This window comes from Polyodon spathula, chromosome 6 (genome assembly GCF_017654505.1).
Source record: "Polyodon spathula isolate WHYD16114869_AA chromosome 6, ASM1765450v1, whole genome shotgun sequence".
Classification (NCBI taxonomy): domain Eukaryota; kingdom Metazoa; phylum Chordata; class Actinopteri; order Acipenseriformes; family Polyodontidae; genus Polyodon; species Polyodon spathula.
This window is the reverse complement of record NC_054539.1, coordinates 31933934-31955129: the sequence shown is the minus strand read 5'-3', so window position 1 is coordinate 31955129 and position 21196 is coordinate 31933934. Positions and strand designations below refer to the sequence as shown.

General features: G+C 39.5%; 1 protein-coding gene across 4 annotated transcripts in view; it reads left to right on the top strand.

The window, feature by feature from the left end:
* Positions 1–21196, top strand: part of LOC121317125 (serine/threonine-protein kinase MRCK alpha-like) — a 196234-nt gene that overhangs the window by 54914 nt on the left and 120124 nt on the right. For all 4 annotated transcript variants that reach the window (XM_041252744.1, XM_041252747.1, XM_041252746.1 and 1 more), the window contains exon 2: positions 4380–4471. In XM_041252744.1, coding sequence (XP_041108678.1) covers positions 4380–4471 — 92 coding nt within the window. The remainder of the gene's footprint in view (positions 1–4379; positions 4472–21196) is intronic.

Genomic DNA, 21196 nt, shown 5'->3' with positions numbered 1-21196 from the left:
CTACACCGTAATTAGTCTTCCTTGTTAAAATACTACCTTGCCTACAGGGCTGCATTTGATTTATGAAGGAAAAGATAGCAGCGGAAATTTAAATAAATGTTTTGCAACTTTACATGTTAAAATGTGCTATGGCGTATAATATTGATTTCCTGTGTTGTGGTGTTGGACACATCAGCATAGTCTAGTGCTGTAGAGAAGGGATTATACTGCTCTAGACCCTTGCAGTACAATCAACCACAACCTTTAGAAAGCACTGTTGAGCATAATAGACATTGAAAACTACTAGTTCCTACTGCAATAAAAATGGGGAGACAGGTTTTCCCAAATGTCTTACATTGCATCTTTTGTACTTACATTGCATCTTTTGTACTTACATTGCATCTTTTGTACACTTTGCTGTTGTTGTCTAACATAGATTTGCAAATATAACATTTTTATATGGCTGGTCCTTTTATGGTAGCTTGGCTGTTTTTCTACATGTGAAATGTTTTTAGACAGATACTTGTGGAAGAGGCAAATTGTGTTGCACTGTACACATACCTATAGTCATATAGGAATATTCTCATTTACAGAGGTATCCCATAATTGCCCGTAACATAAAGAAACATCAACTATTTTACTGAAATGAATTGGGTAAAACATGTGCACTGTGTTTATGTACCAGGACTGTAATGTATTTTGTCTATCTATCTGGAAAGCACATTGTAGTGGGCCTACCTGCTTAAGGAGAAAGCTAAATGCAGAATTGATGCAGAATAAGCAAAGGGCATTGTTTTTGTTTTAGTTTTTGTGAATTTGTCATTACTAGGTGTTTTTTTTTTTTTTTTTTTTAAATATCGCATTATATCAAGTGCGTTGCTTGATAACTTCATTAGCTAAAAATTGTGTCTAAAAACATGCAAAAAAGAGAATTGTCATAAAACACTGATTAGCTCACCATGAGAATTGTTCTAACATTATTTTCTGTTTACACTAAAAAAGAAAATTCACAATGGATGTAAGCTTAGACTGAAACTCCTGCCCATCAGTGATACATACAGTCTTAATGATATTGAATTACTGTAATTTGTTCAGTCATCACCTGCGTAGCGTTTCATTTGTGCTGACATCATCTGTTTGCTAAATGTTGTACATAATAGCCTGAAATGCTATCTATATATTATTTATACAACCTTGAATGTTTCATTGACAGTTGCCTAGATTGCTACAGTAAATCCAATAAGTGTTTTCATCCCCCGCTGAAACAACATGAAGCCGTATACACTGCCCCCCACTAGTGTATGTACAGAACTGTATTACTGTCTGCTACAAAAAGGAAAAAAAAAGTCTTGTAAGTGGTCTTGGTTTATTGTACCACCCTGTTTGCTGAGTTCTGCTTTTATTAGCTGCTCTGGAAGTGAAATTTACAATGTGCCAGCGGAGGTCATATTTCCATAACATAAATAAAATATAATGATATATATATATATATATATATATATATATATATATATATATATATATATATATATATATATATATATATATATACACACACACACACACACACAACAGTTCAGGCATGCAGAATTCAGGCATTCCATAGAAATGTTGGACAGTATGCATTTAAGTATACAGTCCATTTGTAGCTTTTCCATATAGTTTTCAGTGGAAATATTTTCATGTTTATAGGTAAAGTAGCTGTTGGATGGCCTGTTTTGGAGAGCAGGCCTTCGTTCTGGTACATACTGCTTCACTTTTTAATTGCTATATAATATACTGAGCCCAAGTATAAACTGCAAGCATACTAGTCCTAGAGCACTTGCTTAACCTTTTAACTACTTTTGTAAAGAGGTCTCATCATTTTAATAGATATTCTTTGAAAAAGATCTAGGAGTTTATGTTGACTCAGAAATGTCTTCATCTATACAATGTGGGGAAGCCCAGCACAGTGTTTGACTATAGAGTGAAAAGTGTTGCATTTATGTCAACGGAAGTAATGTTAAAACTTTACAATGCATTAGTAAGACCTCATCTAGAGTACTGTGTTCAGTTTGCTACAAAAAGGATATTGCTGCTCTAGAAAGAGTGCAAAGAAGAGCAACCAGAATTATTCCTGATTTAAAAGGCATATTATATGCAGACAGGCTAAAATAATTGAATATCTTTAGTCTTGAATAAAGAAGACTACATGGCGATCTGATTCAAGCATTCAAAATTCTAAGTGTTATTGACAATGTCAACCCAGGGGACTTTCGACCTGAAAAAAGAAACAAGGACCAGGGATCACAATTGGAGATTAGATAAAGGGGCATTCTGAACAGAAAATAGGAGGCACTTTTTTTACACAGAACTGTGGGAGTCTGGAACCAACTTCCTAGTGATGATGTTGCTGATGCCCAAGAAGCTGCTTGATGAGATTCTGGGATCAATAAGCTACAAACAACCAAACGAGCAAGATGGGCCGAATGGCCTTCTCTCGTTTGTAAGCTTTCTCATGTTCTCATGTGTTAATAAAGAGGTATTGCCTTAAGTGTATGACCAAAAAAAAAAGTGTATTGTATTTATTCTTGTAGCAAATCTGTTTAAACAGGAAACTGCAGTACCTCAAATGACATGCAAGTATAATGTATAAACACATTTTAGAAGTCATCCTTCTTGCAGAAAATGTGTGTACATATTTGTAATTGCTGGATCAAATTAAAATAAATATTTTTTCGAAATGTATCCAGAAGCAAAAATGACAACTTTTATTCATCTTCATTTTGAGAGAATATTATAACATTATTAGTTAGTCCCAGCACTACTGTATTCATGAACATTCCACATTCCATTCATGTGCATATGCAACACAAACACATAAACTCTCCAGTGTTTGTGTTACTGTGTCAGCAGTTTTGCTTATTGTGTGCTTGACCCTTTACATAAAGTCATGAAGTGTGCATTCCAGCTCATGTATTACTGTGTAGTCCTGGCTTCTCACAGCAGGAGGTGCTAATCACATTCATGGTGAGGAGGAGATTAAGTGAAATGCATTAAAATAGACCACTTTTTTTAGTACCATTTATTATTTTAAGAAATACAAATGTTGATATATAGGCTTCTGTTCTAAATTCTTTTGATTTATAATTGTAATAAAGCCACAATTATGTAGCCTGTATACTCCTTTACCCCAAATCTCTAGAATCAATCTCATACTATATTGAATCATCACAGCTAAATTGATTATTTTAAGTAAAATAAATAAGCAGCAGCAGAACATGAGTTGCACAGCTCTTCTTTTGCGTGCAAATGACACCCCCTCTGGCACCATTTTCTCATCATATATCATCAACCACACCTGCCCAGAATGTGATCCACTTGAGCTGCAATGACCCTTTTGCAGTGTTACATATAAATAGAACAATGTTAATGCTGGATTGATCCTTTCTAGTGTTACATATACGTAGAACAATGTTAAGGCTTCCAAGGTGTTTATTGTAGTCTCTTTGTGCCATTGTTTCGTCAAGAGCTTCCTGCCAGATAGAATGGTATAGCAATACAGTACGCATTCATGCAATGCTGCTGCTCTGAACATAACTATAAATTAGGCAAAAAAAGGCACTGTATAGTACTGTTTCAATAAAGAGTGAATCAAAGAAAGATATTAAAAGCACCCACAGTGTAGTGTACACACTGTTGTACTGCTGGTTTAGTAACAGGAGAGGCAGATGCTTGATCAGGGCTCTTGCCAGACTGAATACATACTTTGGATTTTGATGGGTCCCAGGGGTTTAAATTATATCTGGATACAGTATTTGCTCTCGAATAGAGACAAATGTTAACTTTGATCTGTTTTGTAACAATTATTTGTTGTAGGGGACTACACCATTACAATTTTTTTTTTTTTTTATGGTTGTGTAGGATCTGCAAAGCTGAGCAATTGTAAAATATGTGAAACTTGATCAATATTGATCAACTTGTGAGACTTCTTACACATGTTCTTTGAAAGGAATTGCAGTTAGGTTTGTGTCATAAATACCAGTATTAACTGGAGTGAATGTCACTGTCAACCTTGTTTTATTTGTTTTGTACCAGTAAACCAAAAGTACTATGCGTTTCATCTATTAATCTGTTCCGTAACTCATGTCATTTAAGGATAATACATTTGGTTTTATCGCTATGTGCATGTTTATCAGAGCAACAGTGGCAAATAATATAACAATTCAAAACATTAATATGGAATTCAAGTTAATATTTTTATAGTACTTGTCACCACTGCCATCCTCAAATATGGGATTTGCTGTTTTATTTGAATTGCAGATTGACTTGGTCGTTTTTTGCAAGGATTTGTAATTCTGTGTTTATTGAAAGTCTATACCTGCTTGTTAATAATGCCTTTGTTTTTCTTTTCTTTATAGCCAAGCCCTTCACTTCAAAAGTGAAGCAAATGCGTCTACACAAAGAAGACTTTGAAATCCTTAAAGTGATTGGACGAGGAGCCTTTGGTGAGGTAAGCGTCTTGGCTGGATTCTTGCTCCCTTGTGGACAACACGCAGGACTCTGCTGTGAAATCCTCAGATGCTCTGCATGGAGTGTGCGGAAGAAATTCAAGTCTGACAGAAACACCATAATAAACAACACTTTGGTAAACTTGGCAACTGTTTGCGGTCCATGCAGATTGTACAGCAGCTGGTTATTGTTTTTATATTTTTAATTTAAAACATTCTCCTACTTCTATGTATACAGCTGTCCCATTTCTTTAGTTTTTCAGAATAATGCTTCCTGAGCAGCTAAGAGAGCCATTTCTAATGCATAAGAGCTGCTCAGTTACAGTAGGACAATTTTCCATCTGTTTTCAGACTGTGTTGTGTAACTGATGGAGAAATAGTTATGGAAACAAGTTATGTTCAACACTGCCCAAGTATCGCTTACACCATAACACTTTGTAGAAAAAAAAAAAAATACAAAACATGGTCATAGCTAGGGATGTTAGTTTAGTTTATGTTGTGATTGAGGTACTGTATTTTTGTATAGACTGTGTACAGCCTTCAATTTTATGTGGAAGAAATATTGAATGTGAAATAAGCTGGCCTACAATGAACACTTCCTGTGTTAACACTGAAGCTAATACCAATATGTGGACTGCTTATTTGCATGCATATGACAATGGTTAAATGTTTAGGCAACATTTTAAATCTTTAACACTTGGCTCACATTTTAATTGTTAACACCCCTAGTCATAGCATGTCTAAACAGCAGGTGGTCAATATGACCATATCTTCCTTATCTGTTGGCTTACTGTTGCTTCAGTTTCACTGCTGTGTAACACATACTTTTCTCCTGATATGCAACCCTAAGCTGGTCAATTGACCTTTGAACCACCATGTATAAAGAGGTTATTTTATCCTCTGTTCATCTTCATTCCTTTATCTTTAAGTGGCTGTGTCCTTCTAATCATGCCAGGGTCGCAGAAACCTAGTTTTTTTTTTTTTTTAATTCGGGCACATGGCTTTGAGCATGTGATGGTTATAAAAATCTGACCTGATTTAACAGAAACCTGCCGCACACCACAGCTGTGCAAGTGATTTGTGGGAGTCGTATAGTTAGACTGCAGAATGGTCTTTTTATTTTTAATGTTTTTTGGAATCCTAGGGAGGACGGTCATGTTTACTGTACAATAAGTATTTCCTTCAGTCATACAGCTAAAGGGCATGGTTCCCAAGCAGCAGGGTATTCACAATTGATTGCATAATTTGGAAGCCAAGTTTAATTATACCATCTATAAATTAAATTTAAATATTTACCTTCACATCATGTAAAATTGATTCCTTCTGTAGATCATTAATACTGTATTGGCTATTCTTTTGAGATCGGGTCATAATATTCTGCATTGGACCCAATGCTGGGTTTTCATGTGTTCACTTATTTTTGTCTTCACTACAGAATGTGTCAAGGAGGATTTATTTTTAATATTTGCAAAACATTGACAAATTGTCATCAAACACTATCATTAATTTTTACATCAGGGCATCTCCTTAAAATAGAAGGCAGTCCTGAGTCTGCTTTTATTAGGAGCTGGGTTTTGTTTGAACCTTAACCTCCTTTCTGACAGCTGTAACCATGACCAGGTGTTGTACTAGCAGCCTTCAATAATGACTTTTGACAACTCACTATGCTGGCCTGCAACCATTCTACGAAGCAGCTAGGTCGCAGGTAGCAGGCACAAATGAGGCCTTTGAAATCATGGTTTATGAGTTCTGTCATGATTGATAGGCCATAAAGAGGAACATGGTATGGACATGAATCTGTTATCTTAACTAATGCATTGTTGTTTAGATTCACTTTCCATATCGTTTTCTGTTTCATGTGTCACATCCTGGTGGCAGGAGTTTAAAACCCTTGAACAAGATAACAGAAATGTGTCTTATCTCTATGTTACACAAGAATAGTGGTGGTCTGGTATAAAACCTCCGCTGTATAAAAGCCGTCCAAAAAATACCATGTTAACCAAAAAGACACAAACTTGAGGTTTTAGCGCTTTTTACATGCACTTTGAATAATACAAAAATAAACAAAAACAAAACACACCTAGCTGTACTCTAGCACTAACTATACATACAGGAACACACTAACTATAAACAGGACAGCTAAGCTGTTTACCTGTAAACAAACAAGCACTGTAACACAGTACCTGCCGTTTGACTGCTCGGCAGCAGGGTCCACCTTCCTGCTTCCTTTTGCTCAGAAGTGTAGAACAGACTGGCTGTCTCCCTTTTAAACTCTGCACCTGGCTTTAATTTACAATAACTGCAAGGTGCAGCTCATTTAATTTAACAATTAACAATAAAATGAAACAATTAACACACGCATTTGCACGTGTGTTTGGCAGGGAGGCTTTTAATCCCCTCCCTGCCTTGTTACACAATGCAAGTTAAAACATGAAGGCTTACTAAAAATGGATTAACATTACTGTAAATTACTGTCATTCACAAACAACACAAAATAAAAACCACACTTCCTTTCACGGAATGTTTTAAACTTTGGCTATTTTTAATATTTCATTATAATCACTGTGTCTGGAGAAAATCAGGCAGGACCTGCAGAATGCCAGACCACTGTCCATGTATTCCCAGTACAGGTACAAGTGGGGTGTTTTCCAGACATGGTGTCTGCCATGTGGGTTTGACCCCATGATCTGTCCCATGGCAGTAATAATGTACTTTTTGCAGGACCTATTTGCCATGTCAAAATTGACTGGGCCTCCACAGGAGCTCACTTCTTGGCGGGGCAATTTTTTAAAGGGGCTCAGTGGCTTTGACAGCCTGTGAAGGATATTGTTCCACTGATGATGCCTCCATTTGAGGCCCTGCGTACAGGCTTTTTGCCAAAGACGATCTCGACGTTCCATGTCAACCAGTCTGTGGAACTGGAGGCTTTCCAACCACCTCCTTTCCAGTCTGACAGAGAGCGGCATCTTCATTGTGGTTTTACAATTATATTTAAACTAATCGCTGTAATAGTTTTTACTAATTATGCACATTATGTGACCTACAGCCTGTTGCTTGTTAAGTCCGACTGTGTCCTTGTACCCCACATGAAGCTAACGGCTCAGGTTGCTCCTTCCCAGGGATCCAGCAACATAAGTCAGCTGACTTTGTGCTTTCCCACCTGGCTGGAACTTATCTTAATATTTATTTTTAATTCTCGTTTTTGCCTGTCTGCAACGTGGTGCTCAGCAACAACTCTCTTCAGTTGTTGCTGCTTTAAGCAATTGCAACCACAGTATCTTGGTGCCATTTTGGTGAGTTTTTTAGCATCGCCATTGTGAAGGCTGTTAGTCCATTCTAACAAGCAGGCTTCCCTCAGTTTCATGTGTGGTACTAACTGAGTGGTTTGGCAGTGGCTCTTACAGATGAGCATCCCTGTATGTTGCCACCCTTGGTGGCTATGCAGGAAATCATCCTCACAGTCTTCCTCATCCTCCTTGAGCTAGGTGATCGGCAGACTTGGAGCAGATGGAAAAGCTCTAGGTAGCTGGTTTCACCCAAGGAACCATTCTCGTTGAATTACTGTGATAATGTTTGGCATCTCCTGCCACGCCATTCCCCTCGGGACCCTAGGGGGCTGCGAGTGTAGGTTGTTCATTGCCACCTCTGATGAGGATGTGGAGTCCAACAACACGCCCCCTGCGGTTAAGGTGTCCTTGTCTTCAGACTTTATACTGCTAATCAAGAGGGTCATTGTAATCTTGGAAGTGCCCTGGCCTAGAGCATGAGAAACAAGAGTCCATTTTTGACAACAAGCCTACCCCCCCCCCCCCCCCCCCCCAGTTCATCTGGATTTTCAGTTTGAAATCCAATCTTCCTGGGACCGTCCGGCAACAGCTCCTGCTGTTTCCTGGTCTATGGTGCATGATGTGGAGAAGCTGGGCCTGGCTCATTTTCCTCCAGTTCAGGCTCCTTGTTCCAGTCGACTAATTTAGCACTCCTTTCTAAGGACACTGCCTGCCCTAACAAGCAATGCCGGGTCTCTGAGGTGATCCTCAATAGAGCCTATTCAGGCAGTGCGTTCGCAGCAGGGCTAGGCAGTTAGAACAGCATCCTGGTAGCCTACCAGAAACCTCGCTGCGCTGGTAGCTGCACGTTGGCAGCTTTGGCTTTCCCAGGCACATGTGCTTAACGGGAACAAAGCACTGCTGTTGGACGCACCAATGACTACAGGGCATACGTTTGGTCTCGCAGTGGACGAGATGCTGCAGCACTCTCATCACGTGCGGGAATCCATGAAGGAACTGGTTCACCTGCTTTCCAAGCGACCACATCCAGTATGTAACCAGCGGCAAACTAGTGCCCTAGTCCCCAGCAGCCTCAAAGACTGGCACAGAACAGGCCCCTGGCTGCTCACCATGGAGGCTTTAATAGGTTCCACCGCCCAGCACAGAGAACACAGGATACGCAACAGTCCTAGGAATTTGTTACCACAGGCCCAGGGTCCCTTCTCAGGGAGCCATCTGGACTATTGACGTCATTGCACTACAGATATTTGGGTGCTTACTACCGTTCAGACCGGCTACTCACTACTGTTCAAGCAGGCCCCCCCTCCCTTCGAGGCATGATTGCAACTCCAGGCACGGATCCACAGGACACCGCTATGGTGTCTCAGGAGGTAGCAGCCTCCTAGCTAAGAGCGTGCTTGGACTCTGGGACCGTGCTGGCCACTCTGTCGGGTGGCAGAGTGCACAGAATAGCTGTTTGGAGCTTTTTCAGCTCAACAGAGCGCTTACAGTAGTGACGTTCCAGAAACTTCTGAGCTTGATGGAAGCACCTTCCCAGACTCTTCCACTAGGTCTCCTACACATGGGCCCTCTGCATCACTGTCTAAAGGCACTCTCTTGGTGGAAACAGCCAGCCCATCTGCGTGAGAAGGGAGGTCATCACCATGGCCTGGGCTGGGGCACTGGGTGGAATAGTCGGGGTGTGCAAGGTGTGTGGAATACCCCACTTGGCAGGGTCTCCACATCAATGTGTTAGAACTGAAGGCAGTTTACCTAGCCTTGCAGAGTTTTTTGCAGGAGGTTTGAGAGAGACATTTTGCTTGTGACAACACAACAGTGGTGGCTTATATCAACCACTGGGGTGGCCTCAGGTCACCCAGTATCCGTCGTGTGGCCTGCAAGCTTTTGCTCTGGGCACACGAGAACCTCCTCTCACGGCTGCTTCATACACTCTGCCCAGTGCGGGCCTTGGCGTAATATGTTGACAGGATGGCAGTCAGAAATTTTTTTGTCTGCTATGGGGTGAAGTCATATGGTCAAGCCCTTTCTAAGCAGCGCCTGTCAGGACTGCCTATGAGCTGGCCAACTTGCCCCCTCCAGAAAATCTCGCTACCCATTCCACCAAATACAATTCTGTTCATGTTCATGTGTTACAAGTACTGCTTGTACCAAAATCTCCAATTCCATATTGGTAAATTTCAGTTTTTGCTTCTGAGCATGAGCATCATCATGAGCATCATCATGAGCATCATCATCATCATCATCATGGCTAGTACCAGGCTGAGGTCTTTGTGTGCCATTCTTTTCTTTTGGAATGTGGACCCAAACCCGCTATTTATTGCAAGAGGTGTGTAATTCTCTACTGCTAATTGCGATGAGGGGTATTTAAATTGGTTAATTAGTCTTTGTAAGAGGGTAGTGGAATTTACGTTTTTAAGTTTTGAACACCCCACAGGGGTGTACTTTATTAAATTCACCACAAGGTGGCACTGCACTGCTACCTCACCCGAATACCAACGATGGTAAATGGGGGGCCAATGGAGAATGCACACACACACACACTGGTGCGTCAAAATAATAGTCCAAACAAAATGTGAAAGCAAAAAGAGAAAATAAAACACAATAATAAAACTACAAACAAAAGATTGCTGCTCCAGGCAGCATTCCCCCACCTTCGCTACCCGTAAGGCTCGGGTCTTCAGCCTGTGCATGCTCACTACTCCTCTACCTAACTATCCATGTTCCCTCTTGGGACTGTAATAAAAGAATCCTGCTTTTCCTCACGATTCTGAGCTATATCCTTGCGTTGGTATAGAACATGTGGTAGCTCCCGACACTGGCGTTCTGTTGGGTCTCTGTTTATATCTCGCCAGCGGTCCCGCTGTCCTCCTCCCAGAAAGGCCGACCTGAGGAGTAGCAGAGCATTATTATTATAGGTCAAGCGGCGCTCACGACCCGCCTCTCAACCACTCTGAGAGAAAGAGAAAGAACGAGCACTCTCCCAGCCTCCCCGTGTCACTGCCATGATTGACAGACAGGCCCTTCATGGCTCCCGAGCTCCCCCTGCAGGATCATGCTTGCACCAAAGAGCCATCTACAGGTTGTTCCGACCCCCCCCCCCCCCCCCCCCCCCCCCCCCCCCGTTACAGTTTTATAAAGTAGGTCATTACTTTGACATTGAGTGCGGCTGTACTGAACATGCACGTTACGTGGCTTTTTGCGGTCAGTTTTTCCCCTTTATAAATTTGGACCTCAGTATGCAAGGTGCAATAGGGAATGCAGATGATCGTTTTTTTCTGTTTAGACACACGTTAAATTCAGATGCGTTATCGGATCCAGTGTGCAATGGCTTTTAATGTCATGGATCCTCAAAACCCTTTTTTTGAAACTACAATGTTAAGGGCAGCTTCTCATTTGACCCTTATGACACTTGTATTTCTCCCTTAATTTTTTCACCCTAGCTACTTGTTACTGGGATTCCGCATGGTAAAGCACAGGGCAGCCTCTTGGCTTAGCCTTGTAGCATTCCAGTCATTCTGCACTCTTTCCCTTGTGTATAAATTCTGATTTGAGAATAAGGTAGAAGTGGATGAAGTGTTAGGCTTGTGAGAAAGCTAAGTGCTACTAAGGCTTGTTTTGTTCAGGATGTTGAATAGAAAGGCATTCATATGAAAATGGCCTTTTTCATAGGAGCATTTTTTTTTTTTGCATTTGACATCAAAATTGGGAGTTCCACGCTGCCTCAGCAGAGTGGGACTTTATGGAATAGGAATACTGCAAATACCAATCTCTGCTCTAACCGAAGAGTTTAAGTGCGCCAAAGTCTGACTGGAAATGACAGTAGATTCACGCAACAAATGCGTAAGGGAGGCAGCACCTGTGTTGAAAACTGGAAGAAAATGGGCGGCAAAGAAAGCTGTGGAAGATGCTAAAGCTGCCCTTCGAATGGGCGATATTATGGGGCAAGTTCAGCATGGAAAATGAGGTCTTGATCTCAGTTCAGCAGCTCCTACATGGCACAAGGCAACCCCAGCTCAACTGAGGAAGCTGGTAGTCAGCGAGGTGCAAAAGCAGGAGGAGAGGATCAGGTAGGTAAAGGCTGTTTCCCAGGCCAAGCAGGGAGAATGGATGAGAGGGGAGAATGTGGAACAATGCAAGATCAGCTGGCAAGACCTATGGACAATGGAACAGAGCAGGATCAGTTTCCTCATCAGATCAACATGTGATGTTCTCCCATCACCACAGAACCAAAACCTCTGAGTGGGTGAGAATCCCTCTTGTCCTTTGTGTTCTCAACCTGCAACATTAAGGCACATTTTGACAGGATGTAAGGTGGGTCTTAGCCAAGGACAGTTTACTTCCATGACCAGGTGCTGCGATGTTTGCCCTTAGCATTGGAAGACAAGCGTAACCTGACCAATAAGTTGCCACCAGTTCTATCAAAGCATTACACACAAAAGACAATATTCCTCCATCCAGGAGAGCAACCACCAAGAAAAGGTGTTAAAACCAAGCCTCGCCCAGGGCAACTGAAAGCTGCAAGAGACTGGAAGATGCTGGCAGATGTTGGTCTACGGCTTATTTTTCCACCTGAGATTGCCACCACTAACCTTGGACCAGACACTGTCTAATGGTCTGGATCAGCACACCTTGTTCATCTGGTAGAGTTAACAGTGCCATGGGAGGATGCTGTGGATGAGGCGTATGAGAAGAAAAAACTTTGGTATGCTCAACTAGCTGCTGAAGCAGAATAGTGAGGATGGAGAGTCCGAGTTTACCCAGTGGAGGGGGGTTGTCGAGGATTTGTGGCACACTCTACAACCCGATTTCTCAGAGATGTCAGGTTCAGTGGCCAAGATTTGCTTCGCACAGTGAAGAACTTATCTGAAGCAGCAGAAAGGAGCAGCAACTGGCTGTGGTTGAGACGGAAAGATTCTGGATATGTATCTCAAGCACAATAGAAAGAAAGCAACGCTGGTATACGGGTAAGCAGGCTGAGCTGAGTGGTGGATGGAGGGGATTGATGTTGGGATGCCAGAATCACTGTTGAGACCTCTTGAGGTCTGGTGGGCTAGTCTACGAAACACTGAGGATGGAAGGTGCCCACTTGAAGACCCCAGAGATGTACCCTACTTAGCTCAATCCAGACAATTGTCATGCTGATGTGCTGGGGAGACCACACTGTGGTTGATCTCCAGAGCTAAAATCGTTGTGTGTGCTGATGCGCTGGGGAAGCAAAATAAGCTGATCCCTGGAGCAAGCATTACACTTCAGCAATCAACACTAGACAGAAGGATATCTACATCATCAGATGGAAAGCAACACAAAATGGATTGTGATGCAGATAGATCACATTAATTTACAGTAAAGTTGTACACTTAGTTGGTGCTTATCTTAGCGAGAGCCGAGTTCAAATCAGCATGAAGTTTTAACATCTACTCTCATTTAATGGTAATCACCTGACATTAGAACTGTTTATTGCTATTCATTCAATAAATAATAGGGCTGCTTGAAAAAAAGCTATTTGAGTTTGATCTCTTTGAGTGGCATTTCTTTCTACTTTTTTTCATTCAAACCATCTGTAGCCACCAGGGACTCAGGATATTGTAATGGAAATAATTAGATGATGAGCACATTTATAGTAAATTATGCCATAAAGTTAAATAGAGTTCAATAATGAAATGCACTTGAAGTCATGGTCTGCTTAAATACAGTATAATTTTAGTGTTTTTACCAGCCAGATATCTGCACTATGAATGGAATTTCTAAATTAGAGACTAACCCGGTTTCCATTAACCTGACATGTAAAAAAAAATACCTATAAATCATTCTCTCAAAATATATTTTCTATTCTACTGTTACACTCATTGTAAATTGAACTAACTGGCTTCTGAGTTGATCATTTACTATGTTGTTCATGGTAGAATGTGCGCTGGATTTTTTTTTTTTTTCAAACTACTTTGGTAGTTTTTTTGGTGAAATAAGGTCCACTTTTATGCTTTGTTCAATGGTAAATGTACAACGCGTGTTTTTTTTTTTTTTTTTGGTGAAGTTCAATAAAACCACTTTATTCCAGGTGAAAAGCACAAACATGTTTATCTACTATATATATATATATATATATATATATATATATATATATATATATAATATATATATATATAATATATATTATCAAATATTTTATTTTTATAATGTTAAAGTGATGTTTTTAATCTGATATTCCTTTGCTTCGTGAAGAAATGTGTAGTGTTTAAAATAAAGTACAACTTTATTCATTAATTGTCCTTAGAGCTGTACTGTACCCTTCATGTGATTTACCATTTACATAACACATCTAATATATTTTTACAGTCTCAATGAAAATAAGTAAGCAGCTTGGCACCAATCAAATATTAATGTACCCCACAACACTTCAGAAATGTACCAAGCATATGAGTATTTTTTACTATATTTTTATTATTTAGCACTAATTCGAACACAAATACTGTACCTATAAACCTGATACCACTGCAATATAACACTTGCATTGAATAATTTTGTTGTGAAATCAAGGTTCTGCATTTTTTCTGATGGTCTCCACAGGGCGCAAAATAACCGACGGCACTGGCGGCAATTGAAGCAGAGCCCAAGCCACTTGTCACAGTGTCTCTCAAATTAAAAATGAATTACAGCAAAAGTTGCCTGTATACCTGCCCGTCTTTGCCGCCAGTGTCCATCAACACCAGCACATCTATCTACAACCCATTCACAAACTTGCTCCGCGTCAGCTGGCCCGTTCATTCGCAATTTAATTGTCTAATCTCCGTCCTGCGTGAAAATGGCTCATTTTCATAATGTAGTATTGTTGCCATTCTATTTATTGTGCACCTCCTAGCACTGTGCCACGAGAGAAGTGACTGCATTATTGGTTAATCAAGGGCAGAGGGAGGGACCCTGTTAGACCGGGCTCAGTATAACTGTGCTTCCAGGAATTCTCAGTTACACGTGTTCACTGGCTGTTTCACTGATTTTTTGGTCTGTGAGCCCCATGCCAACTCAAAAACATTTAAAAAGAAATAAGGATGAGCAGCTGTCTAAAGCGGCAGCAAAGTGTTCTAGGATTTACCTAATGTTCAGGTAAGAAATGTGTGCACAACAATTCGTCCTTGTCAATAATAATAATAATAATAATAATGTGAGCTTACAGTTGTCAAGTATTGCAGAAATTGGTTGTGCCTTCATATGTTAACAGCCACCTGCACAGTTTGCATTCCACTGTGTTTGGATTATTCAGGCATTTCACAAAAAAATATCAAACAGAGGGTTTTCAGACCATTTCTTTAGCAGCTGCAATTTAATTTATTTTCAATGCTTCACTGTCTGCTATTTCACATACATGTGAATGTCCTTCAAATAATGTAGACATATATTTAAATATTTTTTTTTTAATTTATAGCTTTGTAAAAAAAAATTGTATAGCTTTGTTATGTTAAAGCATAACATTAACACATAATCACATATTCTATGATCTATATGTTATAAAGAGATCTGATTATATGTTTAAAATTGCAATATTATAAAATACAAAGGTGCAATACACATTCTAACTACTTTCATGTCTTCAATATAAATAAATTGCTAAGTTATATAGACATTTCAATGACTGTTGCTGTTTTGTAATTCTGTGTTATTCCTCCCAAAAGACCAATGCTAAAAATTAACACACAGTAGGTAGATAAGTTTTGCTCAAATTCTTACACCAAAAAAAACCCACAAAAAAAGTAGCGATGACATGATTCAAGTTATGAAACGAGTACGAGAGATAACATAATAGCGAACGAAACACTATCTTGAGAAGTGCATCAATTTCTGTTTTCATTTATTGTTGTGTAATACATTATCACTACCTTACAGTTCTGCTTTTGATCTAGTAAAACGTGCTTTCGTGATTGGGGTAGAAACTGTATAAAGAGAAACCGCATACCTTTTTTTTTTTCCTGAATCAAGTGTCCAGCAATGCACCATAGCAAAACTGGAATGTAAACATCTAATATTATGTGCATCCAGTTTTTCATGATTGTTATGCAGAGCACTGTATTACCTGACAAAGTTTCTATTTTGATTATTTATGAATTTTTTTCCCCCCAAAGCTGAGTTGTTTGTACAGGTGGTATAGGTTTTGTAACAGCGGTTAGCAAACTACAGTTGTGCAAACACTGCAGACCAAACAACTCAATTGACCACTGTCATTAATAAACTCTAGCCATGGGTTGACAAACTACCCTTTTGTATTTTTTCATGATGAAAGTTTATGTTTTTAAATTGGATTTGTTTTATACCATTTTGATTTTTACAATGGAATATTTTATTTGTGTAACAATTAGTGTGTGAATCATTCAGCAAACGTTGATTTGTGTTTGTTTGAATTAAAATTTCATCAACATAACAGGATATCTGTATTTCTTTTTGTTGTTTTTATGAATGAGTATGATATCGCCTTGATGCCCTTGGGTTTTGCCCTTTTGCCTCCTAGAACTGCCTTGGTGCCCCTGAATCTTCACACCCAACGAAGGCAACATTGCCTTGCCCCTTCATGACCTTAACTTCATAACCTGCTTCCACTTAAGACTTGTCGAGCAGTATTCAGATTTGTGATGAGTCTCTCCACATCACTTCAATGATAACTCAGTAGTTTTGCCCAAGCTTTGTAGCTCAACAAAATGAGCAAGATTTTTAGAAACAGTTTTTAGTGGCTTTACTTTCTCAATTCCTGCCAGCGCACTTGTTGAGTTACATCCTGTGATAGCATGGGATGTAGTGCAGGGAGCATATCACACAGGTCTGGACCACATGTTTTTTGCAGTGGTATGTGTGGGATTCAAGCACTTATGGTCCTTTACGCCAGTCCTTAGCCAGAGTTCCTTGTTAGCCAGTTGTGATGCAAAATGCACACAAAGAATTCCTACATCTGAATCTGGTGGCCACGTGACTAGTCGTGGGCAACTGAGTGCTGCATGACCACATGTAAAGAGACGTGTATCTGCTTCCTCATGTGTAGAATAAAGTGATGGATCTTCTGTAACTGTGTCTTAACACAGACTTTGCCAACAGTTTGTTTTCAATGACTAACTCCTTTCCAGGTTCCAGAGTTTTACTTGCTACATCAGGATTAGAAACTAACTATATTGTGGTGCTAGTCCTTTGGGCTAGTACCTTTCGAAACTTGCAAGTCCTGCTGTAAACTTGCTAGTCCTTATGTGAAGTGCTTAAGTTGGAATCAACAACAACAGTTGGGGCCCCTAAAATATTAGGCTTAAATTGTATTTTCCCAAAAAGAAAAGAAACACGTTATAAATGTCAGATTGTTATTATTATTATTATTATTATTATTATTATTATTATTATTATTATTATTATTATTATTATTATTATTTTAAACAAAGGCGCCTTAGTAAACGCTCCTACAGATCAACCAATCACCTGTTTGCATCTCGTTACTGAGGGATTAATGTACTGTGTGCTGAGAAACTGATACTGACAGCACCAGACGGGTTGACTGAGGGAAAATGATCAGCTTTGTCACCTTGCCGACCACAAAGCTCTGCTTGAAATTGACACCGGTGACACAAATAAAATGTTTATTTTATTGTTCGTTACAGGTGTTGCTATTTACAAAAGTGCAGGCTGGTTTGTGGAGTTGGGGTTTACAGCATGAAAGTAATTAAATCACTGAATTACGATAATGAATGTACTCGCGTACACATGCAGTCTTCACGAAAGTCCCAATTTAAATACAGTACGTTTCACTGTAGACCTGGGGATGAAATTGTTAGTTAGGTAGCTATTTTTTTTTTTTTTTTAATTAGCAGTGGGAGAAAAATGCTTCAGCAAGTGCAGTAGAATCTGCCAGAAGTGACGGATGCTGAGTCTACTAGGTTGGACACTAATGAGAGCATAACAAATAGAAAAAATGAGTAAAACGCAGATCTTTTTAGGAAAGCTGGGGGACTTTATATGAATGGATTTGAATATGTGAAGGATTGTCTTTCGGTTTGTTAGTGTCACCACTGAATGCTTTACTTTTTTAAACGCTGTAATAATAGTTATGATTGTGATACTTCTAATTTTCAGCCCTTTCTAAAATGCTTTGAATGCTAGAGAGAGTGTGACATAATGCAGATTTAATGGGTTAGGTACAAGAATAAAATATATTTATGTAAAATCTGAGGTTTCCCCACAATTTAAATACTGGTACGCAAGATAGTTTTGCTATTAAAATGGTACTATAGTACTGTATTGGTATAAGAAAAGGGTGTTTTAAAAAAGTAATTTCAACTTCTAATCACTTCAGATATGCTGACGATAATGTAATCACCAAGCTACTACAAACATTAAGTCCCAAACTTTAAACGTGTTACTGTTTTTTATAGGTAAGAACTCAACTGTATTATGAATATATTGTAGTATGTTTTAAGCAACATGTTCATTATGGTAATTGTTTATTTATTAGTTTTAAAATGTTCAGTAAAGCCTATTTTTTTTTTCTCGTTAGTACAACTGGCCCCCTTTGTTAATCACATCTTAAATCTTTTTTTTTTTTTTCTTTTGTGGTGGGGATGTCACAACCCGGTATAAATCTCTGCATACATTTTTTTTTTTTAAATGACTTCACACTTACTTCAAAAGATGCAACATGTTTCAGTAAAATCAAACAGCCAATAAATTTTGCATCCCACACAGAGAGAAAACACAAATGTAAAACGTCATTAAATGAGGTTGGCTTTGCAGGGGAGGTGAAGGTTTTAGTTCTGAGTGGCTGTTTTGTAAGCATTACGAATGCTTATTCACCCAGTTAGAAAATGGTCTATCAGTCGATCTTTATTGTATATAGCGCCTTTCTTAGTGGACCACCATCACAAAGCGCTTTACAAGATGCAGTAAATACATAATACTTCAAATACAGAGAAATGCATAATACAAGATATACAGTAAAAAAAACATTGCATAATACATTAATACAGTGGAAGTAAATCTGTACATTTGTTTTTAGTACTCGCCCAGAGGACTACTGAGACACAGACATCAACTAGTCCTCATCAGATTTAATTCACCTTGGGCGGGTGTGAATTTATAACCCTGCTACGTCACACCACAGGTCTGATAGAAAAGCTGCAAAAGTTCCTCTTGTTGCATGCATTGCTGTAGAACTTGTGTAGGGTCATACAGTACTGTGCAAAAGTTTTAGGCAGGTGTGAAAAAAAATGCTGGAAAGTAAGAATGCTTTCAAATATAGACATGTTAATAGTTTATATTTATCAATTAACAAAATGCAAAGTGAGTGAACAGAAGAAAAATCTAAATCAAATCCATATTTGATGTGACCACCCTTTGCCTTCAAAACAGCATCAATTCTTCTAGGTACACTTGCACAAAGTCAGGGATTTTGTAGGCATATAGTCAGGTGTATGATTAAACAATTATACCAAAACAGGTGCTAATGATCATCAATTCAATGTGTAGGTTGAAACACAATCATTAACTGAAACAGAAACAGCTGTGTAGGAGGAATAAAACTGGGTGAGGAACAGCCAAACTCAGCTAACAAGGTGAGGTTACTGAAGACAGTTTACTATCAAAAGTCATACACCATGGCAAGACTGAGCACAGCAACAAGACACAAGGTAGTTATACTGCATCAGCAAGGTCTCTCCCAGGCAAGTATTTCAAGGCAGATAGGGGTTTCCAGATGTGCTGTCCAAGCTCTTTGGAAGAAGCACAAAGAAACGGGCAACGTTGAGGACCGTAGACGCAGTGATTGGCCAAGTAAACTTACTGCAGCAGATGAAAGGCACATCCTGCTTACTTCCCTTCGAAGATGTCCAGCAGTGCCATCAGCTCAGAATTGGCAGAAAACAGTGGGACCCTGGTACACCCATCTACTGTCCGGAGAAGTCTGGTCAGAAATGGCCTTCATGGAAGACTTGCGGCCAAAAAGCCATACCTCCGACGTGGAAACAAGGCCAAGCGACTCAACTATGTATGAAAACACAGGAACTGGGGTGCAGAAAAATGGCAGCAGGTGCTCTGGACTGATGAGTCAAAATTTGAAATATTTGGCTGCAGCAGAAGGCAGTTTGTTCACCGAAGGGCTGGAGAGCGGTACATGAATGAGTGTCTGCAGGCAACAGTGAAGCATGGTGGAGGTTCCTTGCAAGTTTGGGGCTGCATTTCTGTAAATGGAGTTGGGGATTTGGTCAGAATTAATGGTCTCCTCAGTGCTGAGAAGTACAGGCAGATACTTAACCATCATGCAATACCATCAGGGAGGCATCTGATTGGCCCCAAATTTATTCTGCAGCATGACAACAACCCCAAACATACAGCGAAAGTCATTAGTAACTATCTTCAGCGTAAAGAAGAACAAGGAGTCCTGGAAGTGATGGTATGGCCCCCACAGAGCCCTGATCTCAACATCATCGAGTCTGTCTGGGATTACACGAAGAGAGAGAAGCAACTGAGGCTGCCTAAATCCACAGAAGAACTGTGGTTAGTTCTCCAAGATGTTTGGGCCAACCTACCTGCCGAGTTCCTTCAAAAACTGTGTGCAAGTATACCTAGAAGAATTGATGCTGTTTTGAAGGCAAAGGGTGGTCACACCAAATATTGATTTGATGTAGATTTTTCTTCTGTTCACTCACTTTGCATTTTGTAAATTGATAAATATAAACTATTAACATGTCTATTTTTGAAAGCATTCTTACTTTACAGCATTTTTAACACCTGCCTAAAACTTTTGCACAGTACTGTAGGTATCTTGCTGCATGGACTGGATTTTTACTAAATTGCTGTATTCTGATCCTTACCTTCTATTTCTTTCCTGCTTTTATTAAGTCCTCATGATCGTATCGATCAAAAACTACATCATATTTTAGTGGCCTTGTTCTTTAGCAGTCGTTCAATTAATGTTTATTCAATTAAAATGTATTTGTATATGTTTTATAGCAATTTTCATGCCAAAAGATTGCTGTGGATTTGCCAAAGTTAGTAGTAATCCTGTCTGAAAGTACATCATTTCGGATCTTCATAGCTTCGCAAAATTGCTTTACACCTTCTGACTTAGCCTGTCTTAAATGTTCATTGGTGTTGGACTGACATAAAGCACACCTGGACCAATCTGTGGTGAAACACAGCTGTTTTCTGGCTGGAAAAAGGGGTTACCTTCATCCACAGTTTTAGTGTTGCTTTTCCTTTAGCTCTCAAGAACACAGTCGTTCTACTACCGACACCCTGCTGCTCACAGAATTCTCACAATTCATCTACAACATTCCATAGCTGGTGATTCCCAGAATACAGAAATGTGTTTCTGTGCACATATCTGTCAATTTCATTTTGAAAAAAACAATGTAATGCAATGTCTGTCGCATGCATTGTTTGTGAGCAATGCAATGGTAACTTTAAAACTGACCATTTTTAAAACAT